Below are 24,334 nucleotides of genomic sequence, written 5' to 3' on the forward strand. Positions count from 1 at the left end.
ATACTGTAGATCCTTAGGAGTGAGTAAATATGGCATTTATTTTACAATGCAATGTGGCTTTATTGGTTTTTATTCATTCTGAGTATTTTTTCACCAAGTCTGATACCAGGATGTTTATGATAATTCTTCAGTGCTTGATGGAAAAAGGTACTTCCTCCTCATGTATGATGGAAATAATATGTCAAAAAGGCCTACTTGGGAGCTGTCCAAGACTTACATTTTTGAGCGGTGGTCACACCGTCTCCATAGCGTGGCCGTGTGTGTAGGTATGTTTGTATGTGGGTGGGTGGGTGGGTCTGTATGTAGCCTGAAGAATGTGGTGTAGTACCTTTTATGACCACACATGTTAAGGGAGGGGCGCTGTTTTCAGGCCAGGCCAGGCCAGGCACACACACACACACACACACGCACGCACACAGGGGGGAAGGGGGGAGGGGTTGGTGGGTAAGAGGGTGCTGTTGAGACTAGCCTGGGGGGGGGGGGGGGGAGGTGACAGAATTCATAGATCTAGAACACATCGAATTCATAGATATAGAACACAGAATATGTACAGTACAGTACAGGGGGGGAGGGTTGGTGGGTAAACCACCGCTCAGTTCACACGGGTGTGATTTTTTTGAATATTTCCTTGATATTTAGTATGGTAATGGTTGCGACCGGCTAATGTTCCCCGCAAAGTAGTGATGCTAGGTGTATCTCTTGAGGACCCCCTAGGGCCCCCGGACCCCCTGTTGAAGACCCCTCGTTTACTGTATACCGTATATTTCGCCATATTTAAACTCCTTATTCAGTGCGTTTCCGTTCCGTCCCTTTTTTGAATGGATTTGACCTCATTTTCTCTGAGTAGCATTTCCTGTGGCCTAAAACGATGGGACATAGTAACAATGTTCTGTTTGTGTTTTGCTCTTGCCAGTCTGTGCCAGTGTCTGACAGGCTACCAGTCCAGCTCTGTGGCTTAGCTGCTAGCTTGCTGGCCCACGAACCACCCTAGGAAAGATGTTGAAAGCAGTGTTGCCTAGTGCAGTGGTTCTCAAACTTTTTCATATCAAGGAAAAAATGGACACTTATCAGCCCGTGGACCCCCATTTGACAAGATACAGTATACCAGTGACCCCCTATAAGAAAATATTGTTATGGCTCTATAGCAGTGATTCACAGCCATTTTAATTTCAAGGACCCCAGTTTGGCATGCATTAGGCTACGGAGTACAGACCCCCATTAAATGGCATTTCTATCTCTGATACCGCAATTTATATTGTAAAATCAGTGTTATTTTAACTCTGAGAGTGTACAAATGGAACCAAATGGACCTGTTAGAGACCATTTGGTTCCATTTGTACACTCTTTGAGTTACGTACCCATACGGGTCCATTTGGTTCTTAACTATCATTTAGCCGATAGTTACTGTAATAATTTCAAGTTCTTCACTTTTTTTCCCAAGATTGTTTTGAAAATAGCAGATCTTTCAAATAGCCAGTGCACATTATGTTTAACGTGAATATGTGGCCTATATAGTTTGGGCTTGTTTTCATAGACCCAGTTGCTTATTTCTCTCGCAAAATCTGGCAACGCTGTTTGAAAGGGCAAGGGACAGAGGAAGGGAGGAGAGAAGAAAAGGAAGGGAGCTAGCGAGGGAGAGATGCTAGATTAAAGGCACATGAAAAGAAAAGTTGGGATAAAATTGGTGACAGAGAGAGAGGGGTGGGGGGGGGGGGGGGGGGGGGTGATCTTTCAGTGCATGTCACTGGTGTCACACACTTCAGTACTACAATGACCAGTTGTGTGTGTGTGCGCTATAGTGTAATTCATCCCAGATGTTCTCCATCACTCTGCCTATGCTTTGGTGTTGCTCAAAGAGTCATTTGTTGTTATTTAGAGCTTGCTATCGTAATCACACGTGGTCAAAACGTCACTCCAGTAGTGTTACTGACGTTGCATTGAATTAAGCCTTGGGTTTTGGCCCTTTTTGCAGCTTAATCCCTTTCAACCTGGTGTACCTATTTTGATTTTGTTTTAGTTATTTTTGCATTTTTAAACCTTTAATTAGGATAGTGATAGTGGAGTGAGACCGCCAGACCGGAAATGGCAGTTGAGAGAGAATTGGGGAAGGACGTGCAGAAAAGAGCCTCGGGTCGGATTCGAACCTGGGTCAGCGGTAGAACGGCTGAGCCTTAATGCCCCAAGCCGTCCCTATTTTGGTCATTATTGTTGAAAATGTTCCAAAATGTTAAAAAAAATACCAGATCTACAAGTTCGCCGTGCGTTGCCAGCTTGTATATTGGCTATATACAATACGCTTATGCTTATTATGCGTTTCAGCACCTGTGTCATTTTGGATTTTGGCTATATAAAAATCCAAACGCGGCCATATATATACAGTACAGTATGTATCAATTTGGGGGTCCTTGACACTAAAACTACTGATTCAGAAGGCATTTGTAGAATTGGCTCAGGTCTTAGTACTATAACTATAAAAGTATAGTTTTAAAAATTGTTCTATGTCAAGGGAATTGCAGTGTTAAAACGGACAATAAAAAATACAATGGTGAACAATTGATTAATTGATTGATTGAAGACTTTATTAGAAGTTTGCATAGGAAAAGTTACAGTTTCATGACAGTACAGTTCACTGGTACAACCTGGTCAACCAAAAGAAGATCCTAGTAAGCCTTTCGGCTTATTTACACAGGAAACCTTTATATATCTCATATAACATTGAATGACAGACGGATAGAACACAGTACTTTGCAGTGTTCTATCCGTGCAAGAAAATATATAGATATTTACAATAGAAGGGTCAGGGGGAGGGTAAGGCTAGCCTAGGTTTATTTTTACCAGTTACGAGCGGCTGCTGCCTGTCAGGGCGATTTTAAGGGATTTTAGGGATTTACACTCCTTTAAGGCCTTCGGTAAGGCGTTCCACATTTTGGTGGTATAGCAGGAGAACGAGTTTTACCCTTTTTTTCGTTGACTCTGGGTTGAACGTGATCTGTGGCACTGCCTCTGGTGTTGTAATGGTGAACATCCTTAACGTTTTTAAAGTATTTTGTCAGTTACAACATAGTTGGGAATGGCGCTTTAATGGGTTAAGAAAGAGTGTTTTTGTTCCCTACACTAAGGCTGTCACAATTACTACATAATCGTCTAATCGCGATTATTTTTCACAATCTTCATAATCGTGAATGTTGAAAATGTTTCATATATATTCTTTTTAAAGTAAAAAATAGTGGAAATAGCAGATCTACAAGCTCACAACGCGTCGCATCGCGACACGTTGTGAGCTTGTAGATCGGCTATTTCCACTATCAATGTTATTTTTTAAGTATAAAGTTGTCAAATATGTCTGTAATTTTTTTGTATATTTAGGTTATGTGTCATGATTGCCATGTGCAAACTTCAAAGCCTAAAAGGCAAACAGAAATGTAATTATCAACGTCAAAAACACAATTAAATCGTTAATCGCCAATTATTTGAGTGACAATTAATCGTCATGTAAAATGTCACATTGTGACAGCCCTACCCTACACTATATTCCACCACGCTGCCTTACTCCTGAGTGAACAGGCTCCAACTCTTAATCACCCACATGCTTGGCATTTGGCAACTCACCACGCTGGTGAGCTAATACGCAGAGGTTTGTGTGAACACATTCGACCCTGGCCCTGGAGTCACTCACACAGTATGAGATAGAACTCACTGGGGAGCCGGGGACGGAGCCAAAGCATGTAGTAGTTATACTGTAGTTGCACACAAGCGTGGGACTTCTCTGCTCCTCTCCAACGGCTACATCTGTACCCCCCACCACCCTAATGCTAGCCCGAGGGCTTTAACCCATTTAAGCCTAAAATTATTGGATGCTTTAACTATTAAAAAATAGCAGATATACAAGCTCACAGTGCAGCACCGAGTGCCCCGCGCTGCGAGTTTGTAGTTCTGCTATTTTTGAAAAAGTCGTGAAAATGTGTGCAAATCTTTGAATTTTCAAAGCGAACGTTTGTAACTCAAATTTTGCTTCTGGGTGGTCCCTGGAACTACATATTTTGAGATGGGGGTCCGTGGACAAATACACATCATTTTGGGGGTCCTTCACATGAAAAGGTTTGAGAACCACTGACACAGTAGTCTCTCAAGAACAGACTAACTGAGCTCCAGTTAAGTAAAAAAGGATCTTTTCTTTGACGATGGCTGGCCAGATTGCTGACATAGAAACATAGGTTTTTTCAAAAAACCTTTGAAGGATTCAAAAGACACTTCGGGTCAAAATTCAAATTTCCACGATTTTTCTAAAATAGCAGATCTACAAGCTCGCAGCGCGGCACTCGGTGCCGCGCTGTGAGCTTGTATATCTGCTATTTTTCAGTAGTTGAAGCATAAAATAATAATACACAAAATGTGTACCCGTTTTGAATGGGTTTAATGTGCCAAGGTTGGATGGCCAAGGTGACGTACACCCGATTCATTCTTTCCACATTCTCAGCCCTCCATAGCACTGAGCCACGGGCAGGGAAGTGAAAGACAGGGAGATAATAGGAGCAGAGACAGTTAAAGAAGGGGGTTGGGGGAGGGAGAGAGACAGATTATCTTTCACCAGTACTGAGGCAGTTGGCTAGACTTGGGCATGGCCACAGGTTCGAAGTACCAACATGTCAGTCACCGTCATAGTCCAGTAGCCAGCCCATAGAGCCCCATTGTGAACCCGGACATTTTGAGTACCCTAAAGTTTTATGTTAGAAATGTTGAGTAAGGGTCCCCAGCATGTAGAAACTGCCGGATGCTAACTTGCATATGTTGGGCAATTTTCACAATTAGCATAATTAGATTACATTAGCATAATCACCTATAATAATGGAAAATATGTCAAAAACTGATTGGACGATTTGAACAATATTGGAGTGGTTTTGGCGGTTATTGAGGATGCTGAATCCATTTCTGACATTGTCTAAATTCAAAACGGCCGTTTTAAACCGGTAATGGCCATATACCAACTTAAATTGGGATGATTTTGATACTTTTTTGTTGATTTTGATTATGAATTAAATTATAAATGTGGTTATTTATATGCTTATAGATTATCTGCATTTCAAAAGCAAAATATAGACAATCCACACAAATTATTAGAACAATGACTGCCACAATAGCCTATCAAAAATAGTCACGTCATCATTTGGAAAATCAACAAAAAAGTATCAAAATCATCCCAATTTAAGTTGGTATATGGCCATTTCCGGTTTAAAACGGCCATTTTGAATTTAGAAAATGTCAGAAATGGATTCAGCATCCTCAATAACCCCCAAAACCACTCCAATATTGTTCAAATCGGTCAATCAGTTTTTGACATATTTTTCATTATTATAGGTGATTATGCTAATTTAATCTGATTATGCTAATTATGAAAATTGCCCAACATATGCAAGTTAGCATCCGGCAGTTTTTAACTGCTGGGGACCCATACTCAACATTTCTAACATAAAACTTTAGGGTACTCAAAATGTCCGGGTTCACTTTCTGGCTACTAGACTATCATGGCGTTACTGAGCCAAACTGTTAAAACTGAGAATGGAGGAGTGCACACACTTATTTTTAAGCACCATTTAAATGCCTTAAACTTATGTTAAAGCTGCACTCTGTAACTTTGATGTTCTACCCTGGATTTGAACCTGCGTCTTCGGTGCAAGTGCAAGGACATTTTCTTTTTTGCTTGCTCAGAGGAGAAATTGTCTATTTGTATAAAATAAATGAGGCCTTTTGCCCTGGTGTGTTTGCCACTCATGATGAGTGTTGCTTGGTGACAGGTATGTGGTGAATAATGCAAGGTGACTGTGCTGTGATGCTGTGGAGGTGCTGACTGGCATCTCAGGGACAGGAGGGGAGAGGAGGGACAGACTCACTGACCTCAGTCAGTCAGTCAGTCAGTCAGTCAGTCAGTCAGTCACTCAAGGGGGCTTTCATGATTATGACATTTTACTTGGCAATTCATTAATTGTCACTTAAATAATTGCGATTAGTGATTTAATTATGTTTTTGTCTTTGAACACTGGGAAAAAAATCAATTTCTATTTGGCTTTTAGCCTTTGAAGTTGCACAGGGCAGATTATGACAAATGACCTAAATCTCAAATAATTGCGATTAGGCGATTATGCAATAATCGTGACAGGCTTACTCACTCACTCCCTCAGCGTCCATTGCAACACGTTTCCATTACTATACTTTTGAGGACATCAACCTTTTAGAACAGTGTTTTTAACCCTCCAACCTGAATCAAAGGATACTATTCTTGTATGTGTAGACATTTGGCCCTTGCAAGTACAGTCAGTGTGTGTTGTGTTTGTTGCTGGAGGCTGCAGACTCCAGACAGAGTAGTTGTGCGTTTGGAATGAACTTTTGGCGTATTGATCCCTCTGGGAGTTGGTTTAAAGACAGACAAATAAATAAATAAAGGATAAAAAGGATTTCGCAAGATAGCCTCGTAAACCAGACTCAATCAGAAGGCAGGAGGAGTCTAGTTTACTAGGCTATTTGCCAGATACTTCCCAAATAGACGTGAAGCAGCTCAAGGCAGTGAAAGCAAAAGACATGACGGTAAACAGGAGAAGGAGGATCTCCTCTCTTTATTACTGAACTTGTATTGTAGTGTATGGACTACGATACAATAAAGAAAACTCTATTTTCTGTCTGTCTGTGTTCATTTTTGTTGCCATTGGGCCAATCAATCTGAAACTGCACACGTAGGTATTATATTTCTGACAAGCTGGAAATACTCATATCATATATAATAAACATATAAAGTTGCAAATATTTCGTATTTGTATTTGTTGAGAGAGATTGCTTTGTTTAACTACAGGCTATGTGCTCCGTACTGTGACAGGGAAAAACATAATATTAGTACTGTCAAGATATAAGCTACGGTCATTTAGGTCAAATAGCATATACGTATAGGCTTACAATAGAGATCATGCCCCTGAGAAGGGGCATGGCTTTAGCTGTGATACATGTGCAGTTCTGAACTATTGCTATAGGCAGGGAGTGACGGAACCATGCACATGATACTGTGACTTACTGCTATTTTAATCTGCTGGATTTGTTTAATACCTGCACAAGAAGAATGTTTGCTTTACCTGGTGCTAATTATCCATAGCTAAGTATTTATTTTATCATGTGTCTTAGGTACAGCATATTGGACATTTAGTCAAGCAATAATGTCACTTGACCTCAGGGACGTGCAGAGAATGTTAACTCATTCCCTGCCAGGCCCGATAGTCCCGAGATTATTCCAATGTCTTTCCCCGCCAGGCCCGATAGTCCCGAGAATTAAAAAAAAAAAAAAAAAAAATCAAAAAAATTTTTTTTCCAAATTTTTTTTTGACCCCCAAAAATGGAGTAGGCATGATAGCAATCGCGAAATTGCATGTTTAACCCCCATAGCAACCCCATCTTTCAAGCATGGCAGCCATTTTGGCAGCCATCTTTGTTAAACATAGTGGCTGTTATCTCATGAATGCCTGAACGGATTTCCATTCGGATTTTTTTGTTTGAAAGCTGTGAGCAATGTGGACACACGTGGTGCATTATCTAGGCATGGGTGTGCATGATCCGTGCACACCCAATTACATGGAAGTCTATGGAGACGAATGGCAGGTGGGAGTACGGAGGTATGTTAAAATGGCGGTCAATGTGTTAAGAGAGGCAGGGGCTGACATTTCTAAAAGGGCTTTTTGGTAAAAATATTGAAAATAGCAGACCTCCAAGCTCACAACGAGTTGCACAGCAACGCGTTATGAGGTTGGAGGTAGGCTATTTTCTGTGCTTGATACCACACTGAACTAAGCATAATCAAGTCAATACTGGAGATGTGGTGTACGGCATGGATTTCTACACATGCTGCATTCAAGTTCAGGAGAGTTTGGACAAGGCAATTCTCTTGAATGCTGCCTTCAGGTATGGCATGGAAAGAGGGCATTTGCATTTCTTTCACCATAGTAAAAACTGTGTCTGGAGAGGGCACTTTTTACAGACGGATAAAAGGGCAGGGGCTCAAGCCCCCTTTGATGTGTGCACGTGCCTGCTTGACCTCACAAAAAGAAATGAGGGTCAACCTCAAACAAACTCAACTGATTTTGTCCTAAATATGTCCTGAATTGATTGATTGAAGAATTTATTAGAAGTTTGCAATAGAAAAAGCAGTTTCATGACAGTACAAATCACTGGTACAAGGTCAACTAAAAGGAGATCCTAGAAAGCCGAGGCTTATTTCCACAGGAACCACACTTTAAGTATCTCATATAACATTGAAAGACAGACGGATAGAACATAGTACTTTATCTATGATAATATCAGTTTCATAAGCATAATATCAAATACAAAGGCAGAAAAAAAGGAAAAGAAAGGGGGGGGGGGGACATGTGGGCTTAGTCTATTTACAAGTCACGGGTAGCAGCTGTCTGAAGGTGACTTTTCATACCAATTTTGAAGGAGGCTAGGGATTTGCTCTCCTTTAAGGCTTGTGGAAGGGCGTTCCACATGTATGAGAGGACAAAGGTTGAAGACATCTCTGCTCATATCTGTCTTCTGATCACTTGGTTGCCGTGCACCTGCTTCAGCTGACACTGCCTCTCCAGGCCTACTGTTGTGTGTATTGTAGTAGATGGACATTTACACACGTTTGCTTTCAACAGTTCATTGAGGGCTGCGTCAACAATTGAGCGTGCACGAAATGCTCGTGCAAACAGCTTTGCCACACATCATGTGGATTACTGAATTTGGGGCATACAGTAGTTAACTCCAGCTGCTCTGATGAGGCCATCAGGTGTCCACAGTTTGATGTTTGCCTCAGTAACTCTTTGCTGTTGCTCTCAGTCTGTGCTGGTGCTCGGTTGGACATATTCAGAATATGGGCCACTTAATTGCAGTTTTCTCAAGAACCGTTCATCCAAACAAGTTCATACATTAACTCATACCCTGCCAAACCCGAGGAACCCGAGAATTTCGCGATGTCCCTCCCTGCCACGCCCGAGGAACCCGAGAATTTCCGCCATTTTGAAAAAAAAAAATGTTTTTTTTCAAAAAAAAATTTTTTTCAAAAAATGTTTTGGGACCCCAAAAACGTTAGTAGGCATGATAGCGATCGCGAAATTGCTTGTTTAACCCCCATACAACCCCCATACAACTCAGGTAGCAGACCTCCAAGCTCACAACAGTGTAAAACATAATGGCTGCTATCTCATGAATGCCTGAACGGATTTCCATTCGGATTTTTTTGTTTGAAAGCTGTGAGCAATGTGGACACACGTGGTGCATTATCTAGGCATGGGTGTGCATGATCCGTGCACTATGAATTACATGGAAGTCTATGGAGACGAATGGCAGTTAAAGAGTACGAAGGTATTGTTAAATGGCAGCATATGAGTTAATACATACTGTACATATGCCAGATGTCGACTTCATACAGTGTTCGGTTTTTGAGATGGATAATTGTATATTAAAAGATAGTGTGTGTGATGATGGCCATTGTGAATTTCAGGATTTTCCCTTCATGCAATTCCTTACAACTTTTTTCCACTCTTCCAGGACATATTTAGGCCAGAAAATCAATTGAGTTTGTTGTTGTTGCAATAAATGTGAGGTTGACCCCCATTTTGCCAGGACTAATTGTATATTTGATTTGACTGTCTGTGCCTTCCTGTTCCCTGCAAGCCAAATGACGTCATGATGACGTTATGATAACGTCCTCCGGTGACTCCGGTGACGTTCAGAACTAGGCCAGATCACAGCCCATATGGGGATGATCTTGACGTCATATGGACTTTTTTGTTTGACAGGATGATTGTTATTGTTTGTAATGTTAGTTGAAATATGAGCATGTAAGGTTATATTCTGAGACATATCTGACTAGTTATGGTATTCATCTGGCCTCGATCAGACCCTCTCTGATTAATCCAGGACGTCCGTTTTCGTGGGCAGGATTTATGTTGGTTGAAATCAGGTGATATTCTAGGCCAGATCTGACTAGTCATGGTTTGACTTTATCTGGCCCCAATCGAGACGTCACTGATTGGTCCAGGTCCTGACCGTGCTTGCTGGGTTATTTTGCTTGTTCTGTGTTACTGTTTCTTCTCAATTCGCACTTTCCCTGATCTAACTTCTCCTGTAGCTTCAAATGTTGGGAGCTCGCACAAAAATAATTGCACCCACTTCAACCGTGTGATGAGACAAAAAAAGCTGATTCTAAATGTGATTGTAGCTGCTCTGTAAAAGCCTTGGTAGCTGTGATTAAAAGGGTTTGTTTTTCTGTGTTTCTGTTTCCTCCACAGACATTTTTGGCTGCCATCAACCAAGTGTTCCCTGCAGAGGATGATGTCAACAAGCATGTGGAGGACAACTGTGAGTATGTCATGGAGTAGCAGGCCAGAATGCCTCTGATGTTGTCCAGTCTGCAGTTGGAACTGAGATGGTCTGGAAAGGCTGCAGCGTACTTACTTAACTTGTGGAAACAAAGTTCATGATAAATCTTTGCAGAGAAAACAAACACACTGCATCACCGAGCTTCTTTTCGGCAGTTGCACATCCAAGATCTTCTAACCCAGTGTTTCGCAACCACTGTGCCAGGGGACCTTTGGTGTGCCCCTGAGAAGGGTCAAGTGTGCCCCTTGAAACTGCTTGAAAGCCAGTATTGTATTTATCATTTTAAAAATGATTTAAACTAGTGAAAACAGCTGAGCTGCGTTGTGTGCTTGTAGATCTGCTGTTTTCACTACTGTTGTGTGACAGCCTTGTATGATGAAGCAGGGTGTTACTTAGGGAAGAAACGTACACATTTGAAACTTGGAGATACAAGGTTTCTTCCCGACAGTGACGATATTTACCGGTACACCCCCGTAGTATGTTGGTGTGCCCATGGATTCTTGGGACATGAAAAGTGTGCCCATGCAGAAAAAAGGTTGAGAAACACTGTTCTAACGAGCCAAACATCACCACCATTGAACACACTGATGCGAACAGCGTGTGTGATTGGTCAGACAGACATTCAAGGCGCTTGTGATAAAAACATAGATTGGAGATTCAGGCGGCAACATCACTGTTCCAGCTGTACACTGTTGAGCCTTTTTAGACAACAGTGCTACAGTAACTCCCTGTGCCATGTCTTTCTCTTCCAGGTTCTTTGATGTACTTGAATGAAGCCACTCTACTAAACAACGTCCGTGTGAGATATAGCAAAGACAAAATTTATGTAAGTATGATATGGGTGAAAGGATACAAATTTCCCATGGGATGCATGTCTGAGTGTCTGCACTTTGAGGAGTGTTATGAATGAGCCTCTAGTCTTCCTGTGGTCCTGAACAAAGTAAATACAATAGAGGGTATGCACATGCATAAAGTGAATGGCAAATCGAGTGGCAAAGTGAGTTTAACTTTGTTTAAAGTCGTTTAAATCCATCAGATGGGACTTTTCTGTTTGGATGAGGGGCTGTCAAGGCCAGATAGTAGTTTTTTGCCACTCGTAGGCGTTCCTGCATAACTCCCGGGCATGATGATGTCACGTGCATACCCTCTATACAAAATACTCTATACGAAATACTGTTCCTACGAAACAGTGTGGGCTCGCATGTAACACCATGTATGGGCATAAAGATCTACCCTTTGACTGCACCTCATTGGCTAAGGGCCCTGCCTTTGTACTGTCGAGGAGAACTTGACTGATAGATAAATAATGAAGATAACATACGTGTGCAAATACAGATTAAATAAAAGATTTTTTTATTTATACAAAAAGACAAATTAACAATATAAAATCAAATCCAACAGTCCAGTCAAATGAAATAAATACAGTAAATACTGTAATCTTTTGAAAGTCATTTTGTTATTGTCATTTTGGATTGTAGATGAGCAGAGAATGGTTTATTAACTGGCTGCTGGTCAGGTGACTGGCTGGAGGCGGGCCACACGGACACATGAACACATACATTATGCATGCACACGGAGCTGTCATGTCTTCATGACAAGTGAACGCATGCTCGTTCATGCACACAAAAGGGCAGAATTCATTTCTGCATCGCGCGCACGGTCGCACACTCTCTCTCTCACACACACACACACACACACACACACACACACACACACACACACACACACACACACACACACACACACACACACACACACACACACACACAGAGGGGCTCAGGTGACGTGGTCCTGGGTAAAGCCTCAGACGGAGCTATCCTGTTGCTCACTGAACCTCATGAGCGGCCCTCTGAAGTGAAGGGCAGGGGGAGGGGGAGGAGGGGCAGACAGAGGGGAAGGCCAGCTGTGGTTCCAAAACAATGGGTTCATGTTTGGGTCATTTGTATGGGTTTGCGAGTAAATCCCCCCATTTTTTCTTTAAATTATTATTTCAAAAAATTCAAAAGAAAATCTAAATTTTTTTAAAAGTAATTTCAGATGTTTTCAAAAGAATAAAACAGATCCGAAAATGTTCATTATTTCAAAATCAAAACGGATAGCGAAAATACATTTATTTTTTAAGTTTAGGTCCCAGGGAGACTACATTTATCTTGAAAAGTTAAATGCTCTGCCCAGCTTAGAGTCAGAGGACAAACACAATGCCTATGTGGCCATCTAGTGGTGGAAGAAGGAACTGCACATGAAAAGTTGAAGCTGAAAGATGCAGTGGAAGGGGATTTGGTATTTTACCAGAGGCTAGTTGAATGCATAACAGCCTAGCTTAGTGGTTCTCACAGTGGGGTTCGGGGACCCCCAGGGGTCCTTGAGAGGGAAGTTGTTTACAAAAAGTTAAAGTACAGTAGCTACTACGGGAAAATAATGCCATTGGTGTATAACAAACTTTATGCACATGTACAGCTGAGGATGCTTTTTTCATTCTCTTTGCTCTTTTGCCTTTTGAACCCTCTTTTTTTCCTTTCTTTAGATGTGTTGTTTTTGCTGTTTTGCTGTTATTTTATATATACCACTGCATTGTCTGAAGGAAGCCAAACTAAAATAAGTTTTACTCTTATGTACCTGTACAAAAGACAACCTTGAACCTTGAAAGCTAATGATAAAACATTACTAGCTGGGGGCAGAAAAATCCTGTCCCATCCCAATCCTGGGCCAGAGTAAAAAAATAAATCCCTTCCTGTCCCACTCCTGTACAATGACTCCTGGTCCCATCCCGCTCCTGGTCAAAATCACTCACGTTCACCTCCCGCTCCCAAAAAAAAAAATGTTTTTCCATTTTGATCCATATTATATTTGATATCTTGTTTATTATTATATAATGTATAATTGTATAATGTTCGCAGTCCGAAGACCTCACTTTCCTGTGTTTTTTCCTCCCAAACTGCTAATAAAGTAGCACTGTTTATTTCTGCGGTTTGATGAACTGGTCTGGAATTCCCGCTCCTGCCCACTCCCGGTGATTTTCATTCCTGTCCCGTCCCGATCACGGCATTAATACAAATTTGACTCCTGTCCTGCGGGAATCCCACAGGAATTCCTGTCAAATGTCATCCTCTAGTGTGTGTGTGTGTGTGTGTGTGTGTGTGTGTGTGTGTGTGTGTGTGTGTGTGTGTGTGTGTGTGTGTGTGTGTGTGTGTGTGTGTGTGTGTGTGTATTTGGGTTGTTGGGGTTTATTTTAACTTCGATTATTCTTTCTATTGTTCTCTCCACCAACTAGACGTTTGTAGCCAACATCCTGATAGCAGTGAACCCCTACTATGACCTCCCTAAGCTCTACTCTTCAGAGACCATCAAGGAGTACCGGGGGCGCTCCCTCGGCACGCTGCCCCCCCACGTCTACGCCATTGGTGAGTAAAGGCCAAGCCCCCAGAACCACGGCCCCTACTGGCCAAAGCTGGAACAGCAGGCGGGGTAGACTACATGTTTACTGTCCAATAGTGATGAGTCAGGGTCCATAATTCCCAAAGTTGCAAACTTGACACCTCACATTTTGTTTGGAGGGACTCGGGTGTTCTTTTATGAAGCTGAATATCACCCTCGGGGGTTGAATATGGGGAGTGTGAACCTGTCTCCATATGATGTCGGTCTGCCTGCCTGTCTGTCTGTCTGTCTGTCTGTCTGTCTGTCTGTCTGTCTGTCTGTCTGTCTGTCTCTCTCTTCTGATTTACACTTTACACTTTGTTGTATGACGATGTCCCGCGTTGAAGATATTAGATCTACAAGCTACATGCGATGTGACCGTGCTTTGAGCTTGCGTGTATGTGCTCTCGCGTGTGTGTGTGTGTGTTGTTGTCTACAGTAGCAGATCAGGTCATCAGAAGGATGGTTGTGGTTTGCAGAACCTGAAGCTACTATTTCTTTTACAAGTCTCACTGTGTGTGTGCGTGTGCATGTGTGTGTGTGTGTGTGTGTGTGTGTGTGTGTGTGTGTGTTTCAGCTGACAAGGCGTACAGGGACATGAAGGTGTTGAAGATGAGTCAGTCCATCATCGTTTCAGGAGAGTCCGGAGCTGGAAAGACTGAAAACACCAAGTTTGTTCTGAGGTCAGGATCACATTGTCACCTTTGCAGAGTTTTCCACTTAAGGCCTAGCCTTACATTTGAAAATAGACTTCCTACAAGCTCACAATGTGTCGCGATGCAACACGTTGTGAGCTTGAGATCTGCTATTAAAAAAAATATATAATAATAAAAGATATTGAAGAAAAAAGGTTGAATATTTTGAATATTTTTGAAACATTTTACACAAATCTACGGGGGCCCCTGGTACAACATTTTTCAGATGGGGGTCTGCAGACAAATACATATTAATGTGGGGGTCCTTGACATGGAAATTCTTACCTTCACTGCACATCGTATCCTAAAAGTAAAGGTCGTTTTAGCTTCCCCCAGATGTATAATCTTTGAGCATTGGAGAAAATCACAGCCCGTTCTGAGACCTGCTTACATAGATCCACCCATAAACTGAGAAAGACACAATGGTCAGAAATAGGACTTTGTGGATAGAAGGTGCTGGTGGGACACAAAAATAAATAATAGGAAACATTCAAATTCATGGTGTAGTTCCTTTAGACACTTGTTTCAACCCATCACTTAAATGTTCTCCACCGCTCAAAGATTATACATTTGAGAGACGCTAAAACAACCTTTTCTTTTTGGATACGATGTGTGGTAAAGGTAAGAATCATGTAAGCGTGGCCAACATTCGCCGGAGAAATCTCATTTGGCCAGCTGGTGTTGAGGAACCTCATCTTGGAGCTATAGCGGAGGGAGAGGTTCCGAAAGGAGACAACATTAGGAAACAAACAATCCCGAATAAATAAGAATCCACACTTTAGAAACAAGGCCAAAAAACAACAACCCGCAAAGTTCCAATATTTACAAGGAACTTAACATAAAAACAAGCCCAAAGTCTCTTATAATAAGTAGACATGGCAACACTGGTACGTGTGTGCAGTGTAGTTACTGTATATAAACGAACTGCTTCAACTGTATTCCCAACAGGTACTTGACAATTTCTTACGGAACGGGTCAAGACATAGACGAGAGAATAGTTGAAGGTAAGAATGTCAGGTTTATTTTATCTTATGGAAGACATTATTTTGATTCTACGGGTTTGTCTTCTAATGCAATTGTTTTACGTTTTTGAACAATGCAGCCAACCCATTGCTGGAGGCTTTTGGAAACGCTAAAACAGTACGCAATAACAACAGCAGCCGCTTTGGGAAATTCGTGGAGATTCACTTCAACGAAAAGGTACAGTACAGCAGTATACTCGCCCTCAAAGGAACGACAGTTCTAGTACTTTAGAAGTTGAGGTACTCAAATCTGGTGAAGCTGGTGCTTTTTCACCATACATTATAGTGTTATTCTCTGTGCTATTCTATAATGCCATTAAAGGTGGTTTTGTGTTAGATTGGTCTCCAGAATTCTCAAAGTATTCTCTTTGAAATTCCCTCCTTGTCTTTTTATGTTTTGTGTTCTCTTTACTGTTCTACCATGCTTTCTCCTCCTCACGTGTGCCGCTGTGCTTTCAATTCAATTCAATTTCAATTCGAAGGGCTTTATTGGCATGAGAAAACATATGTTTACATTGCCAAAGCAGAAGTGTACACAATACAATACAATACAATAGGAACAAAATATGTACAAGTGAAAGGAGTGTAACAGTTTTCATGCATCAAGGTTACATGCAGGCAGAGCAGGGATATATACAATGGTCCTTAAAGGGGAAGACCACCCATTTTCAATATTGAACTATGTCATTAATATACCTTAGAGGAGTTGTGTGGAAATAAAAAAAAAGTTCCCCCTCTTCTGTGTTGCCTAGAACTGGAGGATTGATTTTGGGGTTTGTATTGCAAATTACAACTTGATGACATCACACATTGTACTTTACAATACAAACCCCAAAATCAATCCTCCAGTTCTAGGCAACACAGAAGAGGGGGAACTTTTTTTTAATTTCCACACAACTCCTCTAAGGTATGTTAACTCGTTCTGTGCCATATTTAAAGTGGGACCTCTTATATTGCCGGTTCGCCAACAAAGGGTTAAAAAAATAGTGTGCACGCTGGTGCACACATTCGTGCATAGATCATGCACTATGCATGTGCATGCTTTTCACAGCTTTCAAACAAAAAAATCCGCTTGGAAATCCGTTCAGGCATTCAGGAGAAAACAGCCCTTATGTTTTCTTCAAATGTAAACAAACATGGCTGCCATGTTTGAAAGATGGGGTTGGTATGGGGGTTAAACATGCAATTTCGCGATCGCGATCATGCCTAGAACATTGTTGGAGGTCCAAAATAAATTTTTTTCAAAAACATTTTTTTTTTTATTATTTATTTAAAAAAGACGTCCAGAAGACGTCTGGCAGGGAGGTCCATAGTTAAAAAGACGTTTTTATTATAGAAACGTCTTTTTTGGCAGGGTGAGTGTTAATTACATAGTTCAATATTGAAAATGGGTGGTCTTCCCCTTTAAGGTGTTTGGGTTCCATTTGACATCCTTCTCCTATCACAGGAGCTCACGAATCTTGCTACTGTGTTTGCACATTGTTTTACTTCACCCAGCAGGTACTGTATGGGAGTTTTTCATCATTCGTCATGTTTTCAAACTCTCCTTGCTTTCTCCCTCTGCTGTCATGCCGCGCTAGAACACTGTGGTGGGAGGCTTCGTGTCCCACTACCTCCTGGAGAAGTCCAGGATCTGCAGGCAGGGACCTGAGGAGAGGAACTACCACATCTTCTACCGGCTGTGTGCCGGAGCCCCAGAGGACATCAGGGACAAGTTCCACCTGGGCTCCCCGGATACATTCAGGGTAAGGATTCATGGATTAACCCAGTGTTTCTCAAATGTGTGAAGGTCTCCCCTTAACTCTGGCAGTGTACAAATGGAATCAAATGAACCCGTCAGGGTTCATTTGATTCCATTTCCTCCTGTTTGTGCACAGAAACAGGAGTCTTTCCAGACTGTGTAGCGACTAGTGAGAAAATCAAAATCCGCCGAACGTAATGAGAGTCTGGGAGCAGTTCACAAGAAACAGTTCAAGAAACTATACTCGAGAAAGTCTTACCTTTAAGAATCTGCACCCAGTTATATCGCCAAAACTCCCCTGGAGTTGACCGTGCCTGCTCCTGACGGAATTGATCCAGATAGAAGAGTTGTACGGAATGGAGGCCCCCGGGCCTTATTCCCAGTCCACCAGACATATATTTCTAGCAGAGAACAAGCACCTGAGAACAGCCCTGGGGGAGCTTAGCTGGTAGTGTAGCCAGCAGTACGCTGCAACATACATATACAAACAAACATATCGTCGCTGTTGTGTGGAAACCTTGTATGTCCAAAAGCATATTACATTTTTCTTAGAGCCGCATCCCACTTCCAAGCCCAGACACGCCCCCTTTACATCCACTCCAACTCATAGCTAGCTCTGATGTAGGTAGAATGCACGGCACAGCCGTCCGCTGATTCGCTAGAGAGCAAGAGAGAGAGAGAGGAGAGAGAGAGTCTCAGGTTACAAGAGGGAAGGGGGGGGGCCGCTGCACAGGGGGGAGAGAGAGAGAGAGAGAGAGAGAGAGAGAGAGAGAGAGAGAGAGAGAGAGAGAGAGAGAGAGAGAGAGAGAGAGAGAGAGAGAGAGAGAGAGGAGAGAGAGAGAGAGAGAGAGAGAGATAGAGAGAGAGAGAGAGAGAGAGAGACTCAATCGCTAGCCGAGAGCCTGTATCTTACAAGAAGTTTGCGGCCCTTCGGGCCACTCACATCTAGAGTTCACAGTTTGCGGCCCTTCGGGCCACTCACATCTAGAGTTCACAGCAAGATACTGTCTGTCTGTCTGTCTGTCTGTGTGTGTGTGTGTGTGTGTGTGTGTGTGTGTGTGTGTGTGTGTGTGTGTGTGTGTGTGTGTGTGTGTGTGTGTGTGTGTGTGTGTGTGTGTGTGTGTTGCTAAAATGAAAACATTGAAATAATGAAAATAAAACATTGGCAGGCCTATTACAGTAACAACTAGAAGCAGTGCTCTTCCGAGCACAGGTCTCCACCAGGCCGTGTGTCCTGGTGGTGCTACTGTATAAAAGGCCAATGTTAAAAGGGTGGCATATGTTCTTCACCATAGATCTTTCATGGAAATCGGACGCTGCATGCATGATTTGAAGCATTGTGTTCCAAAAATGTGTCTTGTTAAAGTCTACCTGCTGGTGGCGCTATAACAGGCCAATGTGAAAAAAGGTAGCATTTGTTCCTTGACCTAGTGGGAATATGTGTGGCAAATTTCACGGTAATCACAAGCTGCATTGATGATTTGAAGCATTTTGTTCAAAAACGGAGCAATCCTGCAAACTTTGGAAGCTAATATTAGCCAATCAGGATGGAATATGAAATATCAGACGGATCGGACTTGATCACATGACTATAGAGATACTGTGTACCGATTTGCGTGATTTTTGGATAAAATCTGAAGGAGTAATATCCAAAAATGTGTTTTACATAAGTCGGCCCAAAGGTGGCGCTATAAAAGGCTGATGTGAAAAATGCAGGGCAAAGGTTTATCCTTAGCCTCTAGGGAGTGCGCTTACAAAGTTTGAACCTGATCGGTGGAGTTATAGGTAAAACCACAAATCGGCCTGTTATAGCGCCACCATGAGGCTGATTTTAAAATAATTAAGTGGCATTTCTTCCTCGGCCTAGTGGGAACGTGTGTGCGCGATTTCATGATAATTGCACTTTGTGTTTGGGATTTGAGGCATTTTGTTCAAAACGGCTCAATCCTACAAACTTTGGAAGCCAATCTTAGCCAATCAGGATGGAATATGCTAAATCGGACAGATCTGTGTCGATCACATGACTGTCGAGATACTGCCTATCGATTTGTAGGATTTTTGGACAAAATCTGTAAGAGCAGTGCACAGAAATGTGTTTTGCGAACATCGGCCACTAGGTGGCGCTAGAAAAGGCCCATTTGAAAAATTTAGGGCAGAGGTTCTAGATTGGCATCCAGGGAATGTGTGTGCTCACTTTGGCAGCGACCGGGCCAACGGCGACTGAGATTAGCTGCACACAAACTGCGAGGACACACGCACGGACGGACGGACGCACGGACGGACGAAGGGGAAAACATACTCTCCCCCAAGCCTTCGGCTGGTGGAGACAATAATAACACGATTAGGCCAAAACTTGTTTTTTTTTTTCAACAAACTTTTTTTTTTTTCAAAAATTTTTTTTTTTTATTCAAAACATTTTTTTTTTACTTTTTTTTTAAGTTAAAAAAAAAAAAAAACGGGCGTGGACTCTAGATGTGAGCGGCCCGAAGGGCCGCGAACCTCTAGTCCTTTTAAAAATGATTTAAGCTAGTGAAAATAGCCGATCTACAAGCACACAACGCCTCGCAGGGGAGTGCTCAGGAAATCAGTCAACATCCAAAGTCTGGCCAATGTTACCCCCATAATATGGGAGCATATTATACTAGTTCTTCTATCTTTGTTGTGGTCATTTCAAACTTGGCTGTTGTAAACAACAATAATGGTGACCAGCTCTAAAACGGTTTAAAACTTTACAGCCCTTTACAACCGTGTTGGAAATACAAACAAAGTAACAGATCCTATTTTGTTCACTTCAGGCCTTGTCCACCAGATGGCATCACTGAGCCACAGTTGAGCTTGGATGTTCTTTGCCACTAAACATGATTTTATGGTTTTTTTCTCCCCTTCGGGTGCTTTTGTTCTCACTATTTGTTTAATACAGCGAGCGGTCTTCAACAGGGGGTCCCTGACCCCTAGGGGGTCCTCAGAGTTACTACAGGGGGGCCTCCAAATCTCTGTGTGATAGGAACTTTATTTTCTTCCTTTTTTTACATTAACCACTTGTACCCTAGCATCCGTATTCTAAAGATTTGTTTTTTGGGCCGCCAGGCATCCATGCCTATGTGGCAATGCCTAAGTGGTATGCGCCTGGACCAGTAGGCCAGCGGGCGCCCCTAGCATCCGTATTCTGAGGGGAACTTAAGCCAAAAATAGCAGATCCACAAGCTCACTGCGCCTCGCAGCTATCTGCTATTTCTTTTGCAAAGAGGTTTGGTGTAGAGGGGGAAAAAAGATTAGTGAGTGAAAGGTCGAGTTTACTAAGTATTGACGGTGGTTAAAGGTCTGAAAATACACATTAAAAGGAAGCCAACATTCTACTCTTGACCTCTCTCTCATATTTTGTAAACATTATTTTTGAGGCGTTGCCATTTTATTCATGCAGTGGTGAATAGGGCTGTCACGATTATGACATTTTACATGACGATTAATTGTCACTCAAATAATTGCGATTCACGATTTAATCGTGTTTTTGTTGTTGACAATTACATTTCTATTTGGCTTTTAGGCTTTGAAGTTGCACATGGTAGATATGACACATACCCTAAATATACAAAGAAATTACTGACATATTTGACAACTTTATACTTAAAAAAAAGAACATTGATAGTGGAAATAGACGATCTACAAGGTCATAACGCGTCGCATTGCGACGCGTTGTGAGCTTGTATGTCTGCTATTTCCACTATTTTTTACTTTAAAAGATATATATGAAACATTTTTAAACATGGAAACGATTATGACGATTATGACAAATAATCATGATTATGTCAAATGACAGCGATTAGACGAGGAGAGGCTAGAGGGGAGGCGTTAACCACGTCTGTGGACGAGCCCAGAGCAACGCGGACAATAATGGAGCTCGTAATATTGGATGAAACAGAGATAATGGATTTGACATTTGCCACTGATTCCTCAATTAAACCGGGTACTATTGACCTTTTCAGGCTGGCCCCTGCCTGCCAGCGTATCCCTCTATTGTTTTTTCAATGAATTAGAAGACGGTCCTCTTCGAGTGCGCGCTGCAGGGGCAGACTGAGGTTTATGGAGAACTGGAATAAACCGAATGCCACCGTGTGCGTTTTTTTATTTGAACCCATTAACTGAAGCCGATTCTACAAATGTAGTTCTCAAGCTTTTGTGTGCCAAGGACCCTGAAAATGTTATGTATTTGGCCACGGACCCCTCACCATCTGATCAAACATTATTCAAGACTTTCCAAAAATGTTGCTGCGAGCTTGTACATCTACTATTTTTGAAAACCACTGTTCTAAAGCTTTTTATTCTGAAAAAAGTAGATGCTTTCCCAGTTTTAATGGGTTAAATCAGGGGTCTTCAACAGGGGGTCCTTCAAATCTTTGTGTGATAGAAACCTTTTTTCTCCTTTTTTATATTAACCACTTGAACGTCCATATTCTGAGAACTTTAGCCTAAAATAGCAGATCTACAAGCTCACAACGCCTCGCGCTGCGAGACGTTGTGAGCTTGTAGATCGGCTATTTTCGGCAAAGAGGTGAAAAAGAGGGGAAAAAGAGCAGACTGCAGAGTGAAAGGTCAAGTTTATTGAGTTGTATTGACGGTTCAAGAGGTTACATATCTGAAAACACAAATTGACAGGAATCCAAAATACAATGATGATTGTGCTGTCAAACGATGAAACTGTATGGAATCTGGGGGTCCCTGCTTCATCTCTCTCTCAGCTAAGGGGTCCCTGGTCCTTGATGAAAAAAAACTTTTGACATGACGTGCCGAAAACAGGGACGCTAGCCAGGGTTCATGTGGTTAACCGCTGAGACCCCTCCAAACGGCTCCACATCAAGCACATTTGAAACGATTCTTGCGCTCTGTGTGTCTGCTTTGGATTCTGTGCTGGTGGGCCGGGGGGGAGGGGGGGCACTGGAGGAGAACGCTGAGTCACTCCCTCCCATTATCTCCGCTCCTGGAGGAAAAGCTTCCCTCCGAGAACCATTTCCTCTCTCTTTTTTTTCCTGCCAAGTCATCCCTTTATTGTCGGCATCAGAATTCAGAAGCCCGTTCTTTTTCGGCTTTGCGTCATTCACTCTCAATTTAAAGTGGCTGTCGTATACTCATCCCCAGGGGTGTCACACCAAATTCTGGGCCCTGGGTACAAGGATTCACTTCAGTTATTTTGTGCTTTAACTATTGAAAAATAGCAGATATACAAGCTCACAGCGCTGCGAGCTTGTAGATCTGCTATTTTTGAAAGGTCGTGAAAATTTGTGCAAGTCTTTGAATATTTAAAATCCTTGTATCTATGTCAGTGGTGCTCTGAAGGTCCCCCAAGATGATATGTGTTTGGCCACGGACCCCCATTTCAAAAATATTTAGTTCCAGGGACCCCCCCAGAAGCAACATTTTAGTTACAAATGTTCACATAAAAAATACATATATTCAAAGATTTGCACACATTTTCACGACTTTTCAAAAATAGCAGATCTACAAGCTCGCAGCGCGGCACTCGGTGCCGCGCTGTGAGCTTGTATATCTGCTATTTTTCAATAGCTAAAGTTACTAGGGCCCCTCCACCTTGGGCCCTAGTAACTCAGTCCCCCTCCTTGTGTGACGCCCCTGCTCCTAATGAAGTAGTCCCGCACTGAGGGGTTTGAGCCAACAGACTTCTTTCTGCCTCTAATAGGCTCATACATCTGTTTTCACTGTGCAGCTCCGAGATGTGAAGAAACAATTAAAGTTGGTGTCAGACAACATCTTCCAGGGGCGGCATAAACAAATCGATTCGGTTATGAATGGCATGATTATTCTCTTTATTGCCATAATGAAGCCATAATCGGGTCGGGTCACGTCTTAATAACATAATTACTTCATGGCATATTGGGTTCACATCTGTCATCATTTTAATTACTTCTCGAGTTCTCGGGCCAGTTTACAAAGGCAACTGACTGTTGGGAGGTTGATATCTCCCTCTTAACTCACCCACCGCTATTTTTAAGACCCTTCTGAGGGTCCACACCGCCAGGATTTTGCCTACCTTTAACGTGGGCGCGCGCGCGAATCCATTGCGCGATGGTTCACCGATTGCATTCACAATACGATCCAGGCAGGGTAAGCAACAAAGCACTACAGCCTTCCATCGCTCAAAGCGAAACCGACGGAGCGCCACGCTGGTGTTGCACAACATTGAACCGGATGACATTTCGGCAGACAGGATACAGGCGTCGTTGTCCCGCCCCCCCATTTCCGTTCTGGAACATCCAGATCCGTTTTTTGTGAATAGGGCGGGTCCACAGAGCGCTATGGACGGCGAATCGGCGATCATACTTTTTTGTTTTATAGTTATTAAAGCTAATTGATAGCTCGTCATATTCGTCATAAGCAGAGTGGACCCATAACTATAGCTCGTCAAACTCGTCCAATGTAGTGGATGAGTTAATTGACTCTTTCTAAAATAGTATCACATTTGTAATAATTTGGTCAACCAAGCATTTAAAAGCCCATAATTATATAAAAAAAAAAGCTGCAATCCGTATTTTTTACACCCAAAACCACACGGTTGGGGCGAATCCGATACTTCGTGACCACGAGAGCAAAGGTCCGTTTCTCAGTGGTTTTGTCAACTATGAAGGTTAAATAACAAATTGAGCTCCCATGTCCCTCGCAAAAATGCGAGCAAAATGTTTGACAGCTAGGGTAATTTTCATAGTTGACAAAACCACTGAGAAACTACAATGATTCGCCATGCTGCATTGGTGCGGTTGACCTTAAAACGGTTTTGTTGCAAGAAGTTGCATGGCGAATCATTGGTATGATTTGGGCTTTAGCCGGCCGGGATCCAAACACAGGTCTCCTGCACGTGTGTGGAAATCTCCACTGCTGAGCTAATGCAGAAAGCCTGTTTGAGCAAAGGATATATTGCGCTTTTGAGCTACATGCTTATCAACCCTCAAGGTGTGCATTTCTCAATGTAGGAGCAGGGTAGACCCATCGATTAATTAAAGTTCTAAATGCACATTTAGTTGACTAAAATCGACTAAACTCAACTAAAACTAAAC

General features: G+C 42.3%; 1 protein-coding gene across 4 annotated transcripts in view; it reads left to right on the forward strand.

Moving 5' to 3' along the window:
- The window catches only part of LOC308301402 (unconventional myosin-VI-like), a 216,719-nt gene that overhangs the window by 42,766 nt on the left and 149,619 nt on the right, over nucleotides 1-24,334 (forward strand). For all 4 annotated transcript variants that reach the window (XM_080745378.1, XM_080745379.1, XM_080745380.1 and 1 more), the window contains exons 3-9: nucleotides 10,308-10,377; nucleotides 11,151-11,224; nucleotides 13,670-13,799; nucleotides 14,390-14,495; nucleotides 15,456-15,511; nucleotides 15,610-15,707; nucleotides 17,110-17,274. In XM_080745378.1, the coding sequence (XP_080601504.1) occupies nucleotides 10,308-10,377; nucleotides 11,151-11,224; nucleotides 13,670-13,799; nucleotides 14,390-14,495; nucleotides 15,456-15,511; nucleotides 15,610-15,707; nucleotides 17,110-17,274 (699 nt within the window). The remainder of the gene's footprint in view (nucleotides 1-10,307; nucleotides 10,378-11,150; nucleotides 11,225-13,669; nucleotides 13,800-14,389; nucleotides 14,496-15,455; nucleotides 15,512-15,609; nucleotides 15,708-17,109; nucleotides 17,275-24,334) is intronic.

This window comes from Nannobrachium achirus, assembly GCF_963921795.1.
Source record: "Nannobrachium achirus genome assembly, chromosome: 16".
In the NCBI taxonomy this organism is placed as follows: domain Eukaryota; kingdom Metazoa; phylum Chordata; class Actinopteri; order Myctophiformes; family Myctophidae; genus Nannobrachium; species Nannobrachium achirus.